Source organism: Heptranchias perlo, chromosome 9 (genome assembly GCF_035084215.1).
Source record: "Heptranchias perlo isolate sHepPer1 chromosome 9, sHepPer1.hap1, whole genome shotgun sequence".
Classification (NCBI taxonomy): domain Eukaryota; kingdom Metazoa; phylum Chordata; class Chondrichthyes; order Hexanchiformes; family Hexanchidae; genus Heptranchias; species Heptranchias perlo.
The window spans coordinates 34,063,773-34,080,898 of record NC_090333.1 but is presented as its reverse complement, the minus strand read 5'-3'; the positions used below and the strand labels follow the sequence as shown (position 1 = coordinate 34,080,898).

The following is a 17,126-nucleotide window of genomic DNA, read 5'->3' as shown; positions in this document are numbered from 1 at the left end:
TTATCCCTGAAACCATTCCAGTATATCTTTTCTGCACACCTCTCTAAGGCCGTCACATCCTTCCTAAAGTGTGGTGCCCAGAACTGGACACAATTCTCCAGTTGTGGCCGAACCAGTGTTTTATAAAGGTTCATCATAACTTTCTTGCTTTTGTACTCTATGCTCTATTTATAAAGCCCAGGACCCCTTTTCTTTTTTAACCGCTTTTTCAAACTGTCCTGCCACCTTCAGCAATTTATGCACAAAAACCCTCAGGTCTCCCTGTTCCAGCACCCCCTTTAGAATCATACCATTTAGTTTATATTGCCTCTCTTCGTTCTTCCTGCCAAAATGTACCACTTCACACTTCTCTGCGTTAAATTTCATCTGCCACATGTCTGCCCATTCCACCAGCCTGTCTACATCCTCGAAGTCTATCACTATCCTCCTCACTATTCACTACACTTCAAAAGTTTTGAGTCACCTGCAAATTTTGAAACTGTGCCCTGTACACCCAAATCCAAATCATTAATATATATCAAGAAAAGCAGTGGTCCTAGTGCCGACCCCTGGGGAACACCACTGTATACCTTCCTCCAGTCTGGAGAACAACCGTTCACCACTACTCTCTGTTTCCTGTCACTTTGCCAATTTCGTATCCATGCTGCCACTGCCCCTCTTATTCCATGGGCTTCAACTTTGCTGACTTGGTTCTGATGAAGGGTCCTCATCCAAAAATTAGCCTGTCTTTTCTGTTTGCAGATGTGACTCGTCCCAATATGTATTTATAGTATTTTCTGCTTTCATTATTAAGATTGTGCTCCAGCTTTATAATATACTGGTTCAGTTTCCTTTTTTACTCAAAATAAACAAAAAGCAAAAATCTAGAGACTGGATATCCGAAGTAAAAAGAGAAAATGCTGGAAACCTTTGTCCACACCTGAAAAGTTAACTCATTTGTTCTGTCCACATATGCTGACTGAGCTGCTGAGTGTTTCCAGCATTTTCTGTTTTTGTTTCAGATTCCTAACATCTGCAGTTTTCTGCTTTTCATTTATATTGTTTAATTCACTGCCACTTCTCTTCCAGGAAGGCCTCGCTTAAAGGAGTTCTGTTTCCCTCTTCAACGTGATTTCCATTTGCCTTTTTTACTTTATTCACCTTTATTGCTATCCCTTTCCTCTGTTTTTGATCATGCATTTTGTTAACACTACTTTCACAGTTACATCTCTTTTCTCAATGACAACTTACATTTATATAGCACCCTTAACGTGGGAAAACGTCCCGAGGCACTTAACAGAGATGTAATCAAACAAAAACGGACGCCGCGCGTTCTGAGGAGGAGTTATTAGGAGTGGTGATCAAACTCTTGGTCAACGAGGGGGATCTTAATGGAGGTCAGAGAAGGGGGAAGCAGAGGGCCAGGCAAAGAATTCCAGAGTGTGGGGTCTAGGTGGCTGAAGATATGGCCACAGGTGGCAGGGTGAAAGTGGGGGGGGGGTGAGGGGGGTGGATACACAAGAGGCCGAAGGTGGAGGAACTTAGAGTTCAGGAGGCTGGAGGAGGTTACAGAGATCGGGAGGGGCGAGGTCATGAAGGGATTTGAACATGACGATAAAAATTTGAAATTGGAGACATTGTGGGACTTGGAGCAAATGTAGGTCAGCAAGGGCAGGCATGATAAGTGAGTAAGACTCGGTGCCTAATAGGATATGGGCAGCAGAGTTTTGCACAAGCTGAAGTTTACAGAGCATGGAGAACGTGAGGCTGGCCAAGACAGCATCCAACCGCATTATGGACAGAGGGTGGGGCAGATCTGGGTCTTCTTATTGTGTGATTAACATTCTCAGCAATCATTGTGAAGCTGTCAAAGTACTGCTTGCAACTTCTGGACAAAAACCTAGAAGCTGCACTAAGATGCGATGTATCTGATAAATTCATGCCAGAATTCCAAACTTTGGTGAAAGTGAAAAACTGCACTGAATTTATTTATTTATTCTGCGCATTGCTGACAAGACCGGTATTTATTGCCCATCCCTAGCTGCCCTGAGAAGGCGATGGTGGGCCTTCTTCTTGATCCACTGCAGTCTGTTTGGAGGGTGCTTCCACAATTACCCAATGACAATGAAGGAACAGCGATATATTTCCAAGTCAGGATGGTGTGTGACTTGGAGGGGAACGTGCAGGTGGTGGTGTTCCCATGCGTCTGCTGCCCATGTCCTTCTAGGTGGTGGAGGTTGCGGGTTTAGGAGGTGCAGCCGAAGAAGCCTGCAGAGAGGACGCACTGCAGTCACGGCACGCCGGTGGTGAGGGGATTGATATTTAGGCTTGCTCTGTAAAATGCTACAAGTAAAATGGAAGAAAAGCCCCAATTATTTTTCATACAGTAAAACTGAAGCCCAGTGGTGGTGGTAGTTGTTCCTTACCTGTGTGCCCCGGCAGCGGTGAATGCGGACGTGGTAGCGTTGGAGAAGTGCTCGAAGTCACAATCAGGCTCTTCCTGTTACTTGTCCGGCAACTGAAACACAATAAAGTAAGAATTTAAAAACAATAAAAATGCTGCCATACTTTTTTCCAGATCCATTTGTGCTCAGTTCATCCTGATAGTAAGTTTCCTCATCATTCTCCTATTGCTCAAACTAACTAATGTCTGGTACACTATGTGCTGTGCAACTAAGCAGTTGGCAGAAGTGGGTTTCTGGGGAGGTAAATGGGCTTCTGGCGAAGTAAATGGGCTGTGTGTTAACAGCTGCAAAGCCACCAACCATGCTCTACACACAATGCATGAACAAAAGATGGAAATGGACAAACCTCACTGGGGAGAATTGTGCTCTCTCCTTCTCCCCCTCCCCCTCCCCCTACCCCACTGATGTCGGACGGTATCTATAAGAATCCAAAGTTAGTCACGTAACACGACTTAATTTGGTCCCTTGGAATGGTTTTACCTTGAAAATGACCTTTAAAGAATGGGCCATAAAATGCAGGAGTATCCAGATAGCTGTGTACCAGCACATAAATAAGTGCGTCAAACCGAGTAGTACATTCTGCCTTGCAGATTTTCTTATGCTTTTCATGCTAACACTGATATTACTAATGTCATCATTTTTATTTTTCAAGCCCAATGCATTGCCTGTTATCTGAAAAAGATAAATCAATTCCCTAAATTTTTTAAGTCTGACTTGAAGCAAATTTCTTCTCTTTTGGACTTTTTGCTAATGCTGTGGTAAATGTGTTAAATGCAAATTAGCGCAGAGATCAAACGTGTGGAATAAACATATGCCTGAAGGTCTGTGTCAGGCTACAGTAAGGGGATAACAATACACTAACTCATTTTGATGGCGCTTGAAGCACCGTCACCTGGTACTCGACTTGCTTTTGGTAATCAAGATCACACAGCATTAAATGATTTTTCTTTTTCAAAAACGCAGAGTATTTGCATTTGATGAGAGGAGGCCAAGGTCAGCTTGCCAGAAATGTAATTTTTCTGCTATTCTTTGCATATATAAAGTTCATCTGAATATAATTATAAAGTACTAAAATGCTGAGATATATTAACTCCCTGGCCTTCGCCATCCTATTTACTATAAATATTTGTAAAGGATTTACTGTAGTAAATTGTATGGTAACAGGCAATTGAAACGGTCATAGCAGATTTGCTGTCTGTTGCCATATTGTTTAACTCATCGCTTTACAACTATAATTGTTCACCTCTCCACCCGCCCCAATGGGATGACGATGCCTTTTAAACTGAACTGTTCATTAACAATGTACTTAGGCCAAGAACTGCTTGAAAGGTTGGTAAGTTCAGCATTTTCTATTAGGTTATGCTAAATATTAACGGTATTAAGAGTGAGTAGAGGGAGTAAGTCACGGGCTAAAAGCTCCAAGGTGTTACTGAACTCTGGAGAACTGCTATCAAAATGAAATCCAGGAAAGGAAGAAGGTGGTCACCTACAACTGGTTGCTTTGTCTGGGTGACAAGTAAAATAATCAGCTATGGTTGTTCTAATTTCTGGTCCCAATGGACATTTGTAAACAGCACCTGCCTGTTCCTGATCAGACATCAAAAGGTCAATGTTGAATGAGTGAAGAAGAAAGATGTCACCTGGTGCAGGACAGGCTATTCTTCTGAATAGAGGCTTTATGCTGCATTGTTGGGACAATGCCAAGATTGCCTTGTTTCAGCTGACTCTGCCATATTGATACAGAAATGCTTTGTTCTGCCTGTGTTTTTAATCTACATTCACTGTTTTTAACCATGAAAACCCAAACAAAACAGCAACATTTCCCCATCATTGATTTTAAATGAGTGATGATATAATTCTAAACAACAGGGAAATAAAATTACTGTAGCTTCTGTTTATTTTTAAAAGGTAACTTAATATTTTTCTGTGTCTGGCATTTCCGTCCACAGGGAGGACAAACTAGTTACTGATCCTCAAGCCTCTGCCAATACTGCTCTATAATCAGCTACTTACAAAGTGAGAGCAGCATGTGGCAGTGAGCCTTTTAATTTCCCCTCCCTTCCTGTGAAGAAGCATAGTCGACAGTCAGCCTTACCCCATAGCTGCATGGCTAAGCTTGGAAATCACATTGTGTTAGAAATCACAATCTCAAACCTGCGTCCTATCACTGCAATGCAAAATTCTGCATCGGTGCATGCTCACACTCCAAGCTGCGTTTTAAAAATAACATTTTCAAACTAATTTACAAATTAGAGTGCAGCCTCAAGACAGCTAGTCATGTGTCTAGACGAAGCGCAATGACAGACATAATGACAAGAAAATGGGAGACTGCATGCTTAAGCGTGCAATCATTGTTCTGACAACTAATACACATTAAAAATAAAGACCCTATTGATGTGCTTTATCAAAATTAAAAACTAGTAGGCAATATGTGTGTGTGTATCTCTCTCTCTCTCTTTCTCTCTCACACACATATATATTTTATTTTTATATACACATATATCTCATAAAATATATCTATGCTGACTGCTTCTTTCAACTGAAGGAGCGTATAACATCACCAATTGATTTTAAGTCTGAATTGGTGTAAGCCTATTTCTACTTAAAAAAAAATCAAGCCATGGACAGAGGGAAACACGAAACTATTTAATTCAGGCTTCCAAAAATTCCATTAAATAAGGAGGAAGGGAGGGTATGTGAAAACACAATTAATAAAACACCAGTCAAACGCACTGCAGTGAGGTGTTTGCTGTGAACGTAGTGGGCTGGTGATGGGATTAGCGGAATGGATACTTGACATAATTACCTAACAAATAGCAATAACGACTTGGGGGATAAAATATAGCAAGCAGGAATCTGAACAAGGATAGAAGAAATCATAAACTACAAAAGTGAAGCTTCGGCTGTATATAATTTAATTCTTAGTACTTATTATTTACAACACATAGAGGATATTAAATAACAGGCAGGAATCCAAACAAGGGGGTAACATAACATCCTTAAACCAAGAGCGAGGCTTAAGCAGTTTGCATGTTTGCTGAAGCCTGAAATCACATTACAGTCAGAAATTCATTAAAACTTTCTTGTTACTTTATAGAAATAAGTCACCAATTTTTAAAACTATTTTCTGATACAAGAAAAAACATATTCAGCAGCAACAGCTTTGATATTATGTTGATGGTGAGGTACAGAACCTCTTAGAATATCTCTTCATTTTAGATGATGAAACACATATATACCGTTTCTTATATGTACATACAGTTTTAGTTTTGTGTAGATGTATTTGTGTTTTATTGGTTGTGTTGACAGTGAGTAATCATCAGTGTTGCTGTGAGCTTGATGCACAATAATAGTTGTGAAGTTAGGAAGCTGAGGTGTCACTGCAAGTTTACAGGGCAATAATCTGCACTTGATTCCAATATATATTGGATATACAAACAGATAGTGTAACACATGTGGAAACAGGAGCAGATAAAATCAAACCACATGGGAAAAATGGCTTAGACTAACAGTTCCTTCAAGATAAACATTTGAGACAAAAAGAAAAATTAATCATTTTGCTGCCAAAGATGTTCGGAATGTTCAATCTTTTCAATGGGAATAGGCTAGACAACTGGTCACATTGTGGAAAAGGAGCTAAAACTGATCACGGGTGGGAAACAAAAGTTTAAATCTTAAGCCACTGAGTATTAAAAAAGCACTTTACATCCTTATATACACTTAGATAAATCATAAATAATTTTCCCTAACTCGCTCAACAACCAGAATACTGCACAGTTGGGGGTCTTGGCACAAGCAGGTGCAAGACAATAGAACCAGGAGGTTGGAGGCTGAGAATCTCCAGCCAATTACTGAGAAATAATCATTTATACTGTGCATTTAAAATAAATAATTTATGTACTCCTGTTCATACATACAGTAAACTGAAATGAGAGCATTAGTCACTACTAAAAATTATTTTTGACTCGCTGTGCATACAAGTATCAGTGCTCTCAAAAACATGAAGTCTTTTTAATCCTTAAGATGCCAGGATTTTGCATCAATTTACATGGGAACTGATGAGGCAATTTCGGTTATATTTTTGAGAACTGTTTTAAAATGTTTTAAACCTTTTCATTTCTATTCTTCATGGATTTTCTGCAAATAGTCAAGGTGAGCAAGGTCAATGCTGAGGAATGGAGAAAATTTTCAACTTCTGACTTCCAGTGGTGAATATTCCACTTATACTCCTTTAAAAAAGGGATGAGGTCAGTCTGTGCTGATTCAAACCAAGGTCCCACAGTGTTCATATCTATTGCCGCACACAATGCCAAGATTCCAGATCATTTTGAAGAATTTATAAAACTCCTTGCCAATTAATAAAATAAATTCCCTGCTTGATTAATAAATTGCTTGCAAATTCTATAGTTTGGTAGGCAAAAGGAAGCAATGATTGAGATGGTCTGCAAGTATCCTGATTGGATGAACTGCCTTCAATAATAGGTGTAGTACTGGAGGGTTTGTACCTTATTTAAAAAGGGAATGAGTGGAGATCTGGATGACTATAGATCAGTTAGACTGGCCAGACCAAACAATAATAACAATTTTCAAAAGGGAATTGGATAAATACTTAAAAGGGGGAAAATTTACAGGGCTATGGGGAAACGGCGGTGGAATAGGACTAATTGGATAGCTCTTTCAAAGAGCCGGCACCGGCATGATGGGCCAAATGGCCTCCTTCTGTGCTGTATTATTCTATGATTCTATGAAAATTCCAGAATCAATTATCAAGGAAAAGGTACTGAAGCATTTTAGACAGCTATGAAGTAATCGGAAAGAGTCAGCATGGATTTACAAAAGGGAATTTATGTCAGAGTATTGTCTTAATAAAGTAATAAAATACACGGATAAAGGTGAGAATATAGATGTGATTTTAGTAAGAATTTTGTACAGTACCTCATGGAAAACTAGTTAGGAAAATTAACAGACACTGCATTGGCTGAGATAGATGATAAAAGACAGAGGGTCTATGTGAATGGGACACACTCCGGATGGAGGTGTGTGACAGGTAAAGTCCTACAAGGCTTGATATGGAGACCAATATTCTTCAACCATTTTCATAAATGATGTGGAAGAAAATATCAGCAGCTGCATCTCAAAGTTTGCAGGTGATCGATACTGCAATAGCAGGGGTTGTTAATATGGTGGAGGAAGGGAAGAAACTTCAGGAAAACCCAGACTAGTAGGGAACAAATCTACAGATGATCGGTCAGGACTATTTGTACTGGAAAATGGAAGGAAGATGAGTTTAAGCTGACAAGAAGCAGATTCAGGATGATACCAGGGATGAGGAGAGGCTCGAGACAATTTCTATTGAGTCAGAGAAGGCCAAGATGAGATTTAATCGAAGTTTTTAAAATTATGAAAGATTTTGATAGGGTGAATAGGCGAAGGCTATTTCCTGGGGAGTTAGTGACAAGGGATCATCAATTTAAAATTGTCAGAGAGAGTCAGTAGAGAAGTTAGGAGAAATTTCTTTATGCAGAGCTGCGAGCACGGAAAGCTTTACCATAGGGAGCACAGAGACCATTGCACCTTTTCAGGGAAAAGTAGATAAACATTTGAAGCAGAGAATTATTTAGGGCTACGGAGACTAAACAATGCGATGAAATTAGTTTCGGAATGCTTCACGAAGAGTTGACAGAGACACAATTGGCCAAATAACTTCCGTCTGTGCTGTAAACCTTTACGGTTCTATGATTGAGACCGGATACAAGAAAGCATTACTTTACCAAGAGCGTGGTTGGTTATTGGAATGGTTGAATATTGAATAGAACCACATTACCAGATACAACTGCTGAAACAGCAGGAAGACAGTCGAGATGGGGCAGAAGGAGGCAGAACTTCTGCGAGGAGGTCTCCTAATCCTCTACAGTAACGCAGAGAAACTGCATAAGTGGCCTCAGAAATTCTATCCAAGGTTTTTTCCAGCTTTGAGATTTCCATGTCTTTATGTACATAGTAAATAGGATTCATATTATGAACTAAGATTGAAGAAATGAATAGAACGATAACCCATTCCTTTTCTTGATAAATGAACATGTATATAAAGTAAGATTTACAAGTTCACTTCATTATGAATGTATCAATGTTATCACTTTGCTGTAGTCAAAATGCTAGACATTTACAAAATATAACTGGATCGCCGATGGTGTTGTTCACACAATGTTGGATAATACTGTTTTTTAAGGGCCAAGTTACACCATGTTATGCAGACTATTATTCTGCTATTAAGATTAAGCTGTGGCCTTATAGATATAAGAAAGCGCAAAAGAGGAAAAGAAACATTGCGAGAACACGTGGGGGAGCAGGGGGAAGGGAGAACTTCCAAGAAAACAAAACTCAAGCGGTTTGGTCATAAGTTGTTTTTGATGCCAGCTGCTTCTTTTGATATCACGGGTTAGTGTCAAGTGAGATATGATCTCAGAGGATATTAGTATAACACTCAACACTGAATTACATTGGATGGCAAAATAGAAAAAAGAAAGCCATTACCTTGCTTATAATAATTAATTTATCATGTAAACTTGCAATTATTTTGTTACTTTTTTTAAAATAGAAAAACAAAACTACAGCTGTAGCTGTGTCGGTCATGACTGTTCCCACGATAATAATTAGTATTATTATCATCATGGTAAAATGTGTACAATAAACTCAGGCAATAAAAAGGAATCCACTTAAATTGAATCCTCAGCGTGGCCTGGCTAAGACTGCCATCTACAGGTACAGGATCCACCAGGAGGGTCACCGTGACAGATCCTCTCTCTTCCGTGGCCTTGCGTGCCCGGGTGGCCTTGGGGGAGGAATCACATGGTGTCCACCGGTATGCTTGAAGCCTTCCGTGAACAGTGAGCGCTGCTGGACACTGGTTTTCTGATAGATGGGTAATATGACAGTGATTTAATACATTTTAGTTTTGTTTGGGCCATTATATTAGCGACGCCGTCCTCTCAGGGAGGAAACTTGTAGAATGTATTTTTTGTTGAGTCCATTGGGTCGACCCTCACTGACACCTTATTGGCCCATCGAAAGAAAAAAAACACTAGCTAACGATTGAAAACTTCAGTGAGATTAAAAATATATACCTATAACAAATAAATATTTCCAATAAATATGAGAAACATTATCAAGTTATTGGAATCCTTAAGCAAAATATTTCTTAGCACCATAAATTCTTTCAACAAATGAAATAGCAACCATGTCTGTGATTGATGTAAGGCACTGTAACAAATAGCCTAGTATCAATGGAAAAACAGAACCTTGCAATAACCTTCTGTCTGCCCTGCAAGTCCTCTGGACCTATATTATGATCTTTAATTTGGTTCTGAAATGCTGCCTCAAAGGCTCAACAGGAAAATTAATTTGTCAGTCACTTGAGTGGCATCAACTGCACTGAGCACATGAAAGCTCAGAGATCTGTAAACCACCTTCAGGTGCTTTGGCTTCAGTCTATTATTTAGCATAAAATCAGTATTATTTAATCCATTGAAAGAAGCCACTTGAATGCTATAATTTCTGTGAACTCTGCATAAAAATCCATATCGAAGTCAAACCAAACTAATGACTTTCATGCTATAAGTATGTATATTTTCTCCTCTTTGTCTTAACATTGAACTAGTTCTTCATGCTTCGGTGGAAATTCTGTACATTTATCATCTACTGTGAGTCACCTGACAGTCAACTTTGACCTTATGTGGCAGATTATTCTTTAGTTTTTTTTTGAAGACTATCAAAGTCTCCTTAAATCGTTGATCTACTATGCCATGGACTGGTTGAACATGGATGCAAGTCAACCGTTCTCTATGTGGCAAGTTCCCAATTGTGCCTTTTGGGAGTAAGGAGGTGCAGCTAAAATTGGTCAATGCTAAGACCACGTCTGCTCCCCATGACCACCAGATGTCGATGCAGAGAAATTAAAGAGCTGGCAAACTCGAGACATGCCACTTTAACAATGGCACATCCAAAGAATTCCCCATTACTTCAAGACAGAGTGCCGATAAACTCATCCCCTACATACTGTAGTGCCTCTTACAATAACCCACATTCAGCTGGAATAAAGACACCAAATGGCATTATCCCATGACCAGACTCTGGAAAGGAAATGGCACTGAAGTCTAACAAAACTAGTAAAACAAGTGATTAAAAATTAACCTTGGTGCATGTGTGTAACCCACACATCCTGAACAGGCTCTTATTACATTTGATTCAAAGGAACATTGTGATATAGAACTTTTGGCGAAGTGGGGGGACAAGTTGATAACACTACATAAAAGCATATAGGATCCTAGGTTTTATAACAGGGGCATAGACTACGAAAGCAAAGAGGCAATGCTAAGCCTATACAAATCATTCCACACATTTAGAATATTATGTTCAGTTAGGTTGGCCTACTTTGGGAAGGGTGCCAAGGCCTATGAGAAGGTACAGAAATAGATTTACTAAAAAAATCCCAAAATGTAGTTATAAGGAGACATCAGAGAAATCGGTGCTCTTTTCACTAGAAAAGGGAAGATTAAGAGATGGGGTAGAGATGAGTTGTTTTGATCAGGTAAATAGGGAAAAACAAATTGCACTGTCAGTGAGTCGGTAACTGGAAGGCATAGACAGGGAATTTCCTCGGAGTTGCTCCTGCTCTGCTACTGTAACTTTGCCGATCATGATGCGGAAACCCGATTTACACGTGTAAACGGTTTATGCCACACTTCAAGAGAAGGTACAAAGGCAGAGAAGCAGCAGGAAATTCCCAGCAGTAAATTTAAAATCATCACCAAAATAATGGAGGGAAAGTTTAGAAGAAATTTTTGATGCAGTGGGTTGTAAGGGCATGGATACCCTACCAGGCACAGTGGAGGAAGCAGAATCCGTGATGGCTTTTGAAAAAGACATGGATAAATATTTCAAAAAGAAAACTTTAAATGTTATGGGGAAAGGGCAGGGGAATTGAATTAAGTGGAAAGCTCTTTCAGAGAGCCTTGTTGGACCACTTGGCCCCTTCTTTGCTGCAAAATTCTAAGATTTTATGACAAGATTGTACACAAATCACGGTAACCTTGGAAATTCAAAGACAACAATGGAAACAGGAATTGTATGTGCTTGCAATGTAAAGCCCAAGCAGTGAAATACTGCTTCCTCCAGGGAGTCGTATCACTCCAGAATCAGATTAGAGGATGATTCAGGAGTTATACTGTCACTTTTGCATTGCTTCAAAAGTGGAAACTACTTTCCAGAAATGCAAAAATGGCAGTGCAATTCCATACTAAGTGTGTCACAAGAGAACTAGAAAGGGACCTGGCAGATGCAAAACGGAATAGCAAGTGATTTTTCCAAAACTCTTGCATCAAGAAAATCATCAGGAAAGAAGTTCAAACCCTAAGGTCACTACATGGGGATGAAAAGGAGATTGTAAGCATGCAAGGTGGCTATTTCTTGGGAGGTTTTTTTTAAAAAACAGGGAGAGCCAATATCGCTGAAGCTGAAGGAGTCGATTAACACTGGGGAGAATGAGAGACTGGAAGGGGGCAAATGTAGTTCCCATATTCAAGAAAAGCACCACAGCCATACTTGGCGACTACAGGTGCATTAGTTTGACCTCAATGATTAGAAAACTGATGTAGTCAATAATCAGAAACAAAATAAAGATTGCTTATATGAAAATCACTCAATAAATGACAATCGAAACACCATCAAAAAGGGTAAGTCTTGTCTAACTAATCCCATAGACTTTTCTGAAGGATTACTTTCCAAAGGCATATGACATAGCATAGCAGAACTTTTCAAAATCTTTCATAAAATAATGCATAAAACACCCCTCCACCATCAAAATCAATTCTGGTCAGCATAACAGAACGCAGTGCAGAGGAAAGCAATGACGCTGATTTTAGAATAATGGTTTTAGAATAATGTGCTTTGAGGGGCAACTTAATACGTTATGGGTGTTCAGGCTCGAAAACAAAGACATCTGACAGTAGGCACTATAGAGATGTACAAGGCACTTCAACAAGATAGAAAAAGCAAACCAGGAACAATGCTTTAAGATATATCAAGGTAGTGGAACAAGAGGGCACAGGCTGTGAAAAGTTTTTAGATCAAATGTCAGGAATTATTTCTTTACATAGATGATCGACCAAGAATGAGGCCACTGGACTTATATAAGAACCAGCTAAATGCTGCAACGAGAAATGGTAAGATTGGCATTCTGGAAGGAGACGATCAAGTAGCCAAAAAGGCCTTTTCCCATGGAATACATCTTGTGATCAGCTTTCCTGGGAATAAATCATCTCTGAAACTATCTAAAAATGCTTTAATTGTAAAAACTTCAGTGGGCTACCACCTCGACTATATCACCATTTTAAAAAAGTGAAATTGAGGCTACTAAAATCTACATCGGCAGCTACTTATATTTTTTTTTCACGTGTGCAGGTAACATCTAAAGTAGCAATAGCTTGTTTATACTGCCTGGCTCCAACTGCAATTCTGATACCGAGCATGCGCTGAGCTTCCAAAGTGAAAATGTAAATGCTCTGAGAGTGCAGGCAGTAGCCTCAGTACTAAAATATTTAAATTAACTCCAGTTAATATTAAAGGGACTCAGGAGATCTGAGGGTCTCTTTAAGCATGTTTTCTCTTAACAAGTTTAACAGAACACTATATTTACCCACTTCAAGCAGGGAACAAGTAGAATAATCATAAAACTTCCCCTAGGTTTCCCCCACATGCACGATAGAGCAGCATAGGGTATATTCAACCATCCATTTGACTACCTGCTACTTAAGTCACCCTTGGGTCCTTGCACCATAGCAAAGAAAGAACTGCCAAGACTACCCAAATTGTTGTTTGTGAGGGACCTAATAACTTAAGAGGTCTTCATGCATCTAAAAAATGCATTTCAGTTCTCATTTGTGTGGTGGCAAATAAAGAAATTGTCTGACTCATATGAAACAGAGAAGCAATCTTAGGTAAAAATTCCAGGTGAGTCCTGTCAGAAGGTCAAATCAAATATGGCTGATCTACAATAAGGGCCTGTATTTCACTAATTCTGCAAGCCAAAACTAAAATAATAACATAGCAACAGCTAGAAGAAAAAAGACAGGGTTCATCTAGTTCATCTTCTACCATCCTGGTAGTCGCATGATACAACAATAATGGCATTCAAATTCAGTTAACCCAACAATGCAATTTTCCATTTAAGAAACTTAAAAAACTCTCACATTTCAAGGGTCAAATGGAGGGCACATTAACCTGTGAAGAACTTGTTTACAGGGTAAATGCCGACACAAACGGATTGGGTCGAATGACATCTTTCCTTATTGTAAATTCTATGTATTTCTAAATTAAAATCCAAATCGGAAATCAATGAGGACTAACTGAGAACAATTTCCAAATAGCTGACATAAAAAACAAGACATCAGACAATCCAAATGGAATGGGTGGTGAAAGATGAATACAAAATAAGCCTGAATGGAACTAAGTTTTAAACCAATGTTAAACAAATGCTGGAAATATGCCAGAATGTGCAGGGCATGACACATGACAGGATAAATCAATCTTTTCCAATTTGTATTATAAGCTGCATTAGTGGATGCCCTGCATGAACTAATTAAGCTATTGCTCACTAGAGATTGACATCTTTCAATAACTAGGCCATCAACCTGAATGTCTGATATTTGACCCCCAACTGTGATAGTTGATCCCTTTTGCAAGATAGTTTACCACAGTATCCAAAGCCAATAATGGGTTCCCAGAATGACTTTTATTCTTTCAGCTCATATCTTTTGAACTACCCGTGAGATCAGGAGAAAAGGAGAACACGCATACAGAAACCCTTATAGCCAGGAAAAGGAGATACTCTGGCTAACATATACTCTGTCCTAGAATGGAAACACAGGACTGGATACTTGGCTAGAGAGGGTGGAACTTCCACTCGATGAGCATGAATTGCAAGACGACTGAGGGAGACTGGAGACTTTTAGCAACAAGAAGTACGGCATAAGAACTGAAGAACCTTCAACTTGGAGAAAGAACTGAACTAGCAGAATGGGGCAATTTGTGGGGCTTTGTGACACCAGCATAGACGACTACAAAGCGCACTACCTACCTGGAATTGCCTCCCAAAACTCTCTTCAGGACAACATTATCATGCATGTGATCAGCACAAACTTCCCTAGAACTTAGTAAACTGGGTTATACTCCTACAGTGTGGGCAGGGTGTGGAATAAAGAATTGAAATTGTAATTTAATAAATTGTAACTTAATAGATGAAGACAGAATAACGCCACAGTACCTAGAGCACTCAGCAAAAAGGTCATTTCATTAAATATTTATCTACAGCTTAACACAGCACTTAGGAAAATGAACCAACAATCGCAAATTCCCCGTAAATTGGAGAGGCTTTGGAAATCACAGAAGCTGTTTCTTTTTGGAAGGACATAATGCTATACAATGATAGCTGTTTCCAGCACAGAAGAAAGGCAACTGGCTCGTTGTGTCTGTGCCAGCCTTTTGCAAGAGCATATCTGCCTGCTTGCTCCCAATAGCCCTAAACCTACTTTTGCTTTGAATGTTTATCTACCTTGAAAGCTCCCTTGAAAGGTGCAATAGTCTCTGCCTCAATTACTCCCTGTGGCAAAACACTCAGTGCTTTAACAACTCTGTGTAAAGAAATGTCTCCTAACTTCTCTCCTCAATCGCTTAGTGAGAATTTCAAATTGATGACCCCTCTTCACTCATTCCCCAACAGGAGGAAATAGTCTGTCTCTGTTCACCCTATCAAAATCCATGATTTTAAAAAGCACCATTAAATCTCCTTTTAGCCATCTTTGGTCAAGTGGAGATAATCCCAGTACCTCAAATCAACTAAAGTTTCTCATCCCTATTATTAACCTGGTAAATCTATAAGAACATAAGAAATAGGAGCAGGAGTAGGCCATATGGCCCCATGAGCCTGCATCACCATTCAATCGGATCATGGCTGACCTTCGACCTCAACTTCACTTTCCTGCCCTATGCCCATATCCCTTGATTCCCCGTGAGTCCAAAAATCTATCTATCTCAGCCTTGAATATACTCAACGACTCAGTATCCCCAAAGCCCTCTGGGGTAGAGAATTCCAAAGATTCACAACCCTCTGAATGAAGAAATTCCTCCTCTCAGTCTTAAATGGCCGACCCCTTATCCTGCAAATATGCCCTCTAGTTCTAGACTCTCCAGCCAGGGGAAACAACCTCTCAGCATCTACCCTGTCAAGCCCCTCAGAACCTTATATGTTTCAATGAGATCATCTCTCATTCTTCTATACTCCAGAGAGTATAGTCCCATTCTACTCAACCTCGCCTCATAGGACAACCCTGTCATCCCAGGAATTAATCTAGTGAACCTTCGTTACGCCACCTCTAAGGCCAGTATATCCTTCCTTAGATAAGGACACCAAAGCTGTATGCAGTACCCCAGATGAGGTCTCACCATAGCCCTGTACAATTTTAGTAAGACTTCCTTACTTTTGTACTCCAACCCCCTTGCAATAAAGGCCAACATGCCATTTGCTTTCCTAATTGCCTGCTGTACCTCCATGCTAACTTTTTGTGTTTCTTATACCAGGACACCCAAGTCTCTCTGAACACCAACATTTAATAGTTTCTCACCATTTAAAAGATATTCTGTTTTTCTATTCTTCCTACCAAAGTGAATAACCTCACATTTCCCCACATTATACTCCATCTGCTACCTTCTTGCCCACTTAACCTGTCTATATCCCTTTGCAGACTCTATGTTCTCCTCACAGCTTACTTTCCCACCTAGCTTTGTATTGTCAGCAAACTTGGATACATCACTCAGTCCCTTCATCCGCGTCATTAATACAGATTGGAAACAGCTGAGGCCCAAGCACCGATCCTTGCGATACCCCGCTAGTTACAGCCTGCCAACCTGAAAATGGCCCGTTTATCCCTACTCTCTGTTTTCTGTCCGTTAACCAATCCTCTATCCATGCTAATGTGTTACCCCCAACCCCATGAGCCCTTTTACGTGGCACCTTATCAAATGCCTTTTGAAAATCTAAATAGACTACATCCACTGGTTCCCCTTTATCTACCCTGCTAGCTACATCCTCAAAAAACTCTAATAAATTTGTCGAACACAATTTCCCTTTCATAAAACCGTGTTGACTCTGCCTAATCATATGATGATGTTCTAAGTGCCCTGTTACCACTTCCTTAATAACGGTTTCCAGTATTTTCCCGATGACCGATGTCAGGCTAACTGGCCTGCAGTTCCCTGTTTTCTCTCTCCCTCTTTTCTTGAATAGCAGGGTTACATTTGCTACCTTGGTTTCCGCTGGAACTGTTCTAGAATCTAGGGAATTTTGGAGATCATAACCAATGCATCTACTATCTCTGGAGCCACCTCTTTTAGAACCCTCAGATGTCGGCCATCAGGTCCAGGAGATTTATCGGCTTTTAGTCCCATTAGTTTCTCAAGTACCTTTTCTCTACTGAAAATGTCTTCAAGTTTCTCACTCTCATTAGCCCCTTGGTTCCCCACTATTTCTGGTATGCTTTTTGTATCTTCTTCTGTAAAGACAGATACAAAATATTTGTTTAACTCATCTGCCACTTCCTGATTCCATTATAATTTCTCCTGTCTCAACCT

The 17,126-nt window shown here is 39.8% G+C and overlaps 1 protein-coding gene across 4 annotated transcripts in view; it reads right to left on the bottom strand.

Moving 5' to 3' along the window:
* mast2 (microtubule associated serine/threonine kinase 2) overlaps positions 1-17,126 on the bottom strand; it is a 464,493-nt gene that overhangs the window by 152,927 nt on the left and 294,440 nt on the right. For all 4 annotated transcript variants that reach the window (XM_067990160.1, XM_067990162.1, XM_067990163.1 and 1 more), the window contains one exon: positions 2,406-2,497. In XM_067990160.1, the coding sequence (XP_067846261.1) occupies positions 2,406-2,497 (92 nt within the window). The remainder of the gene's footprint in view (positions 1-2,405; positions 2,498-17,126) is intronic.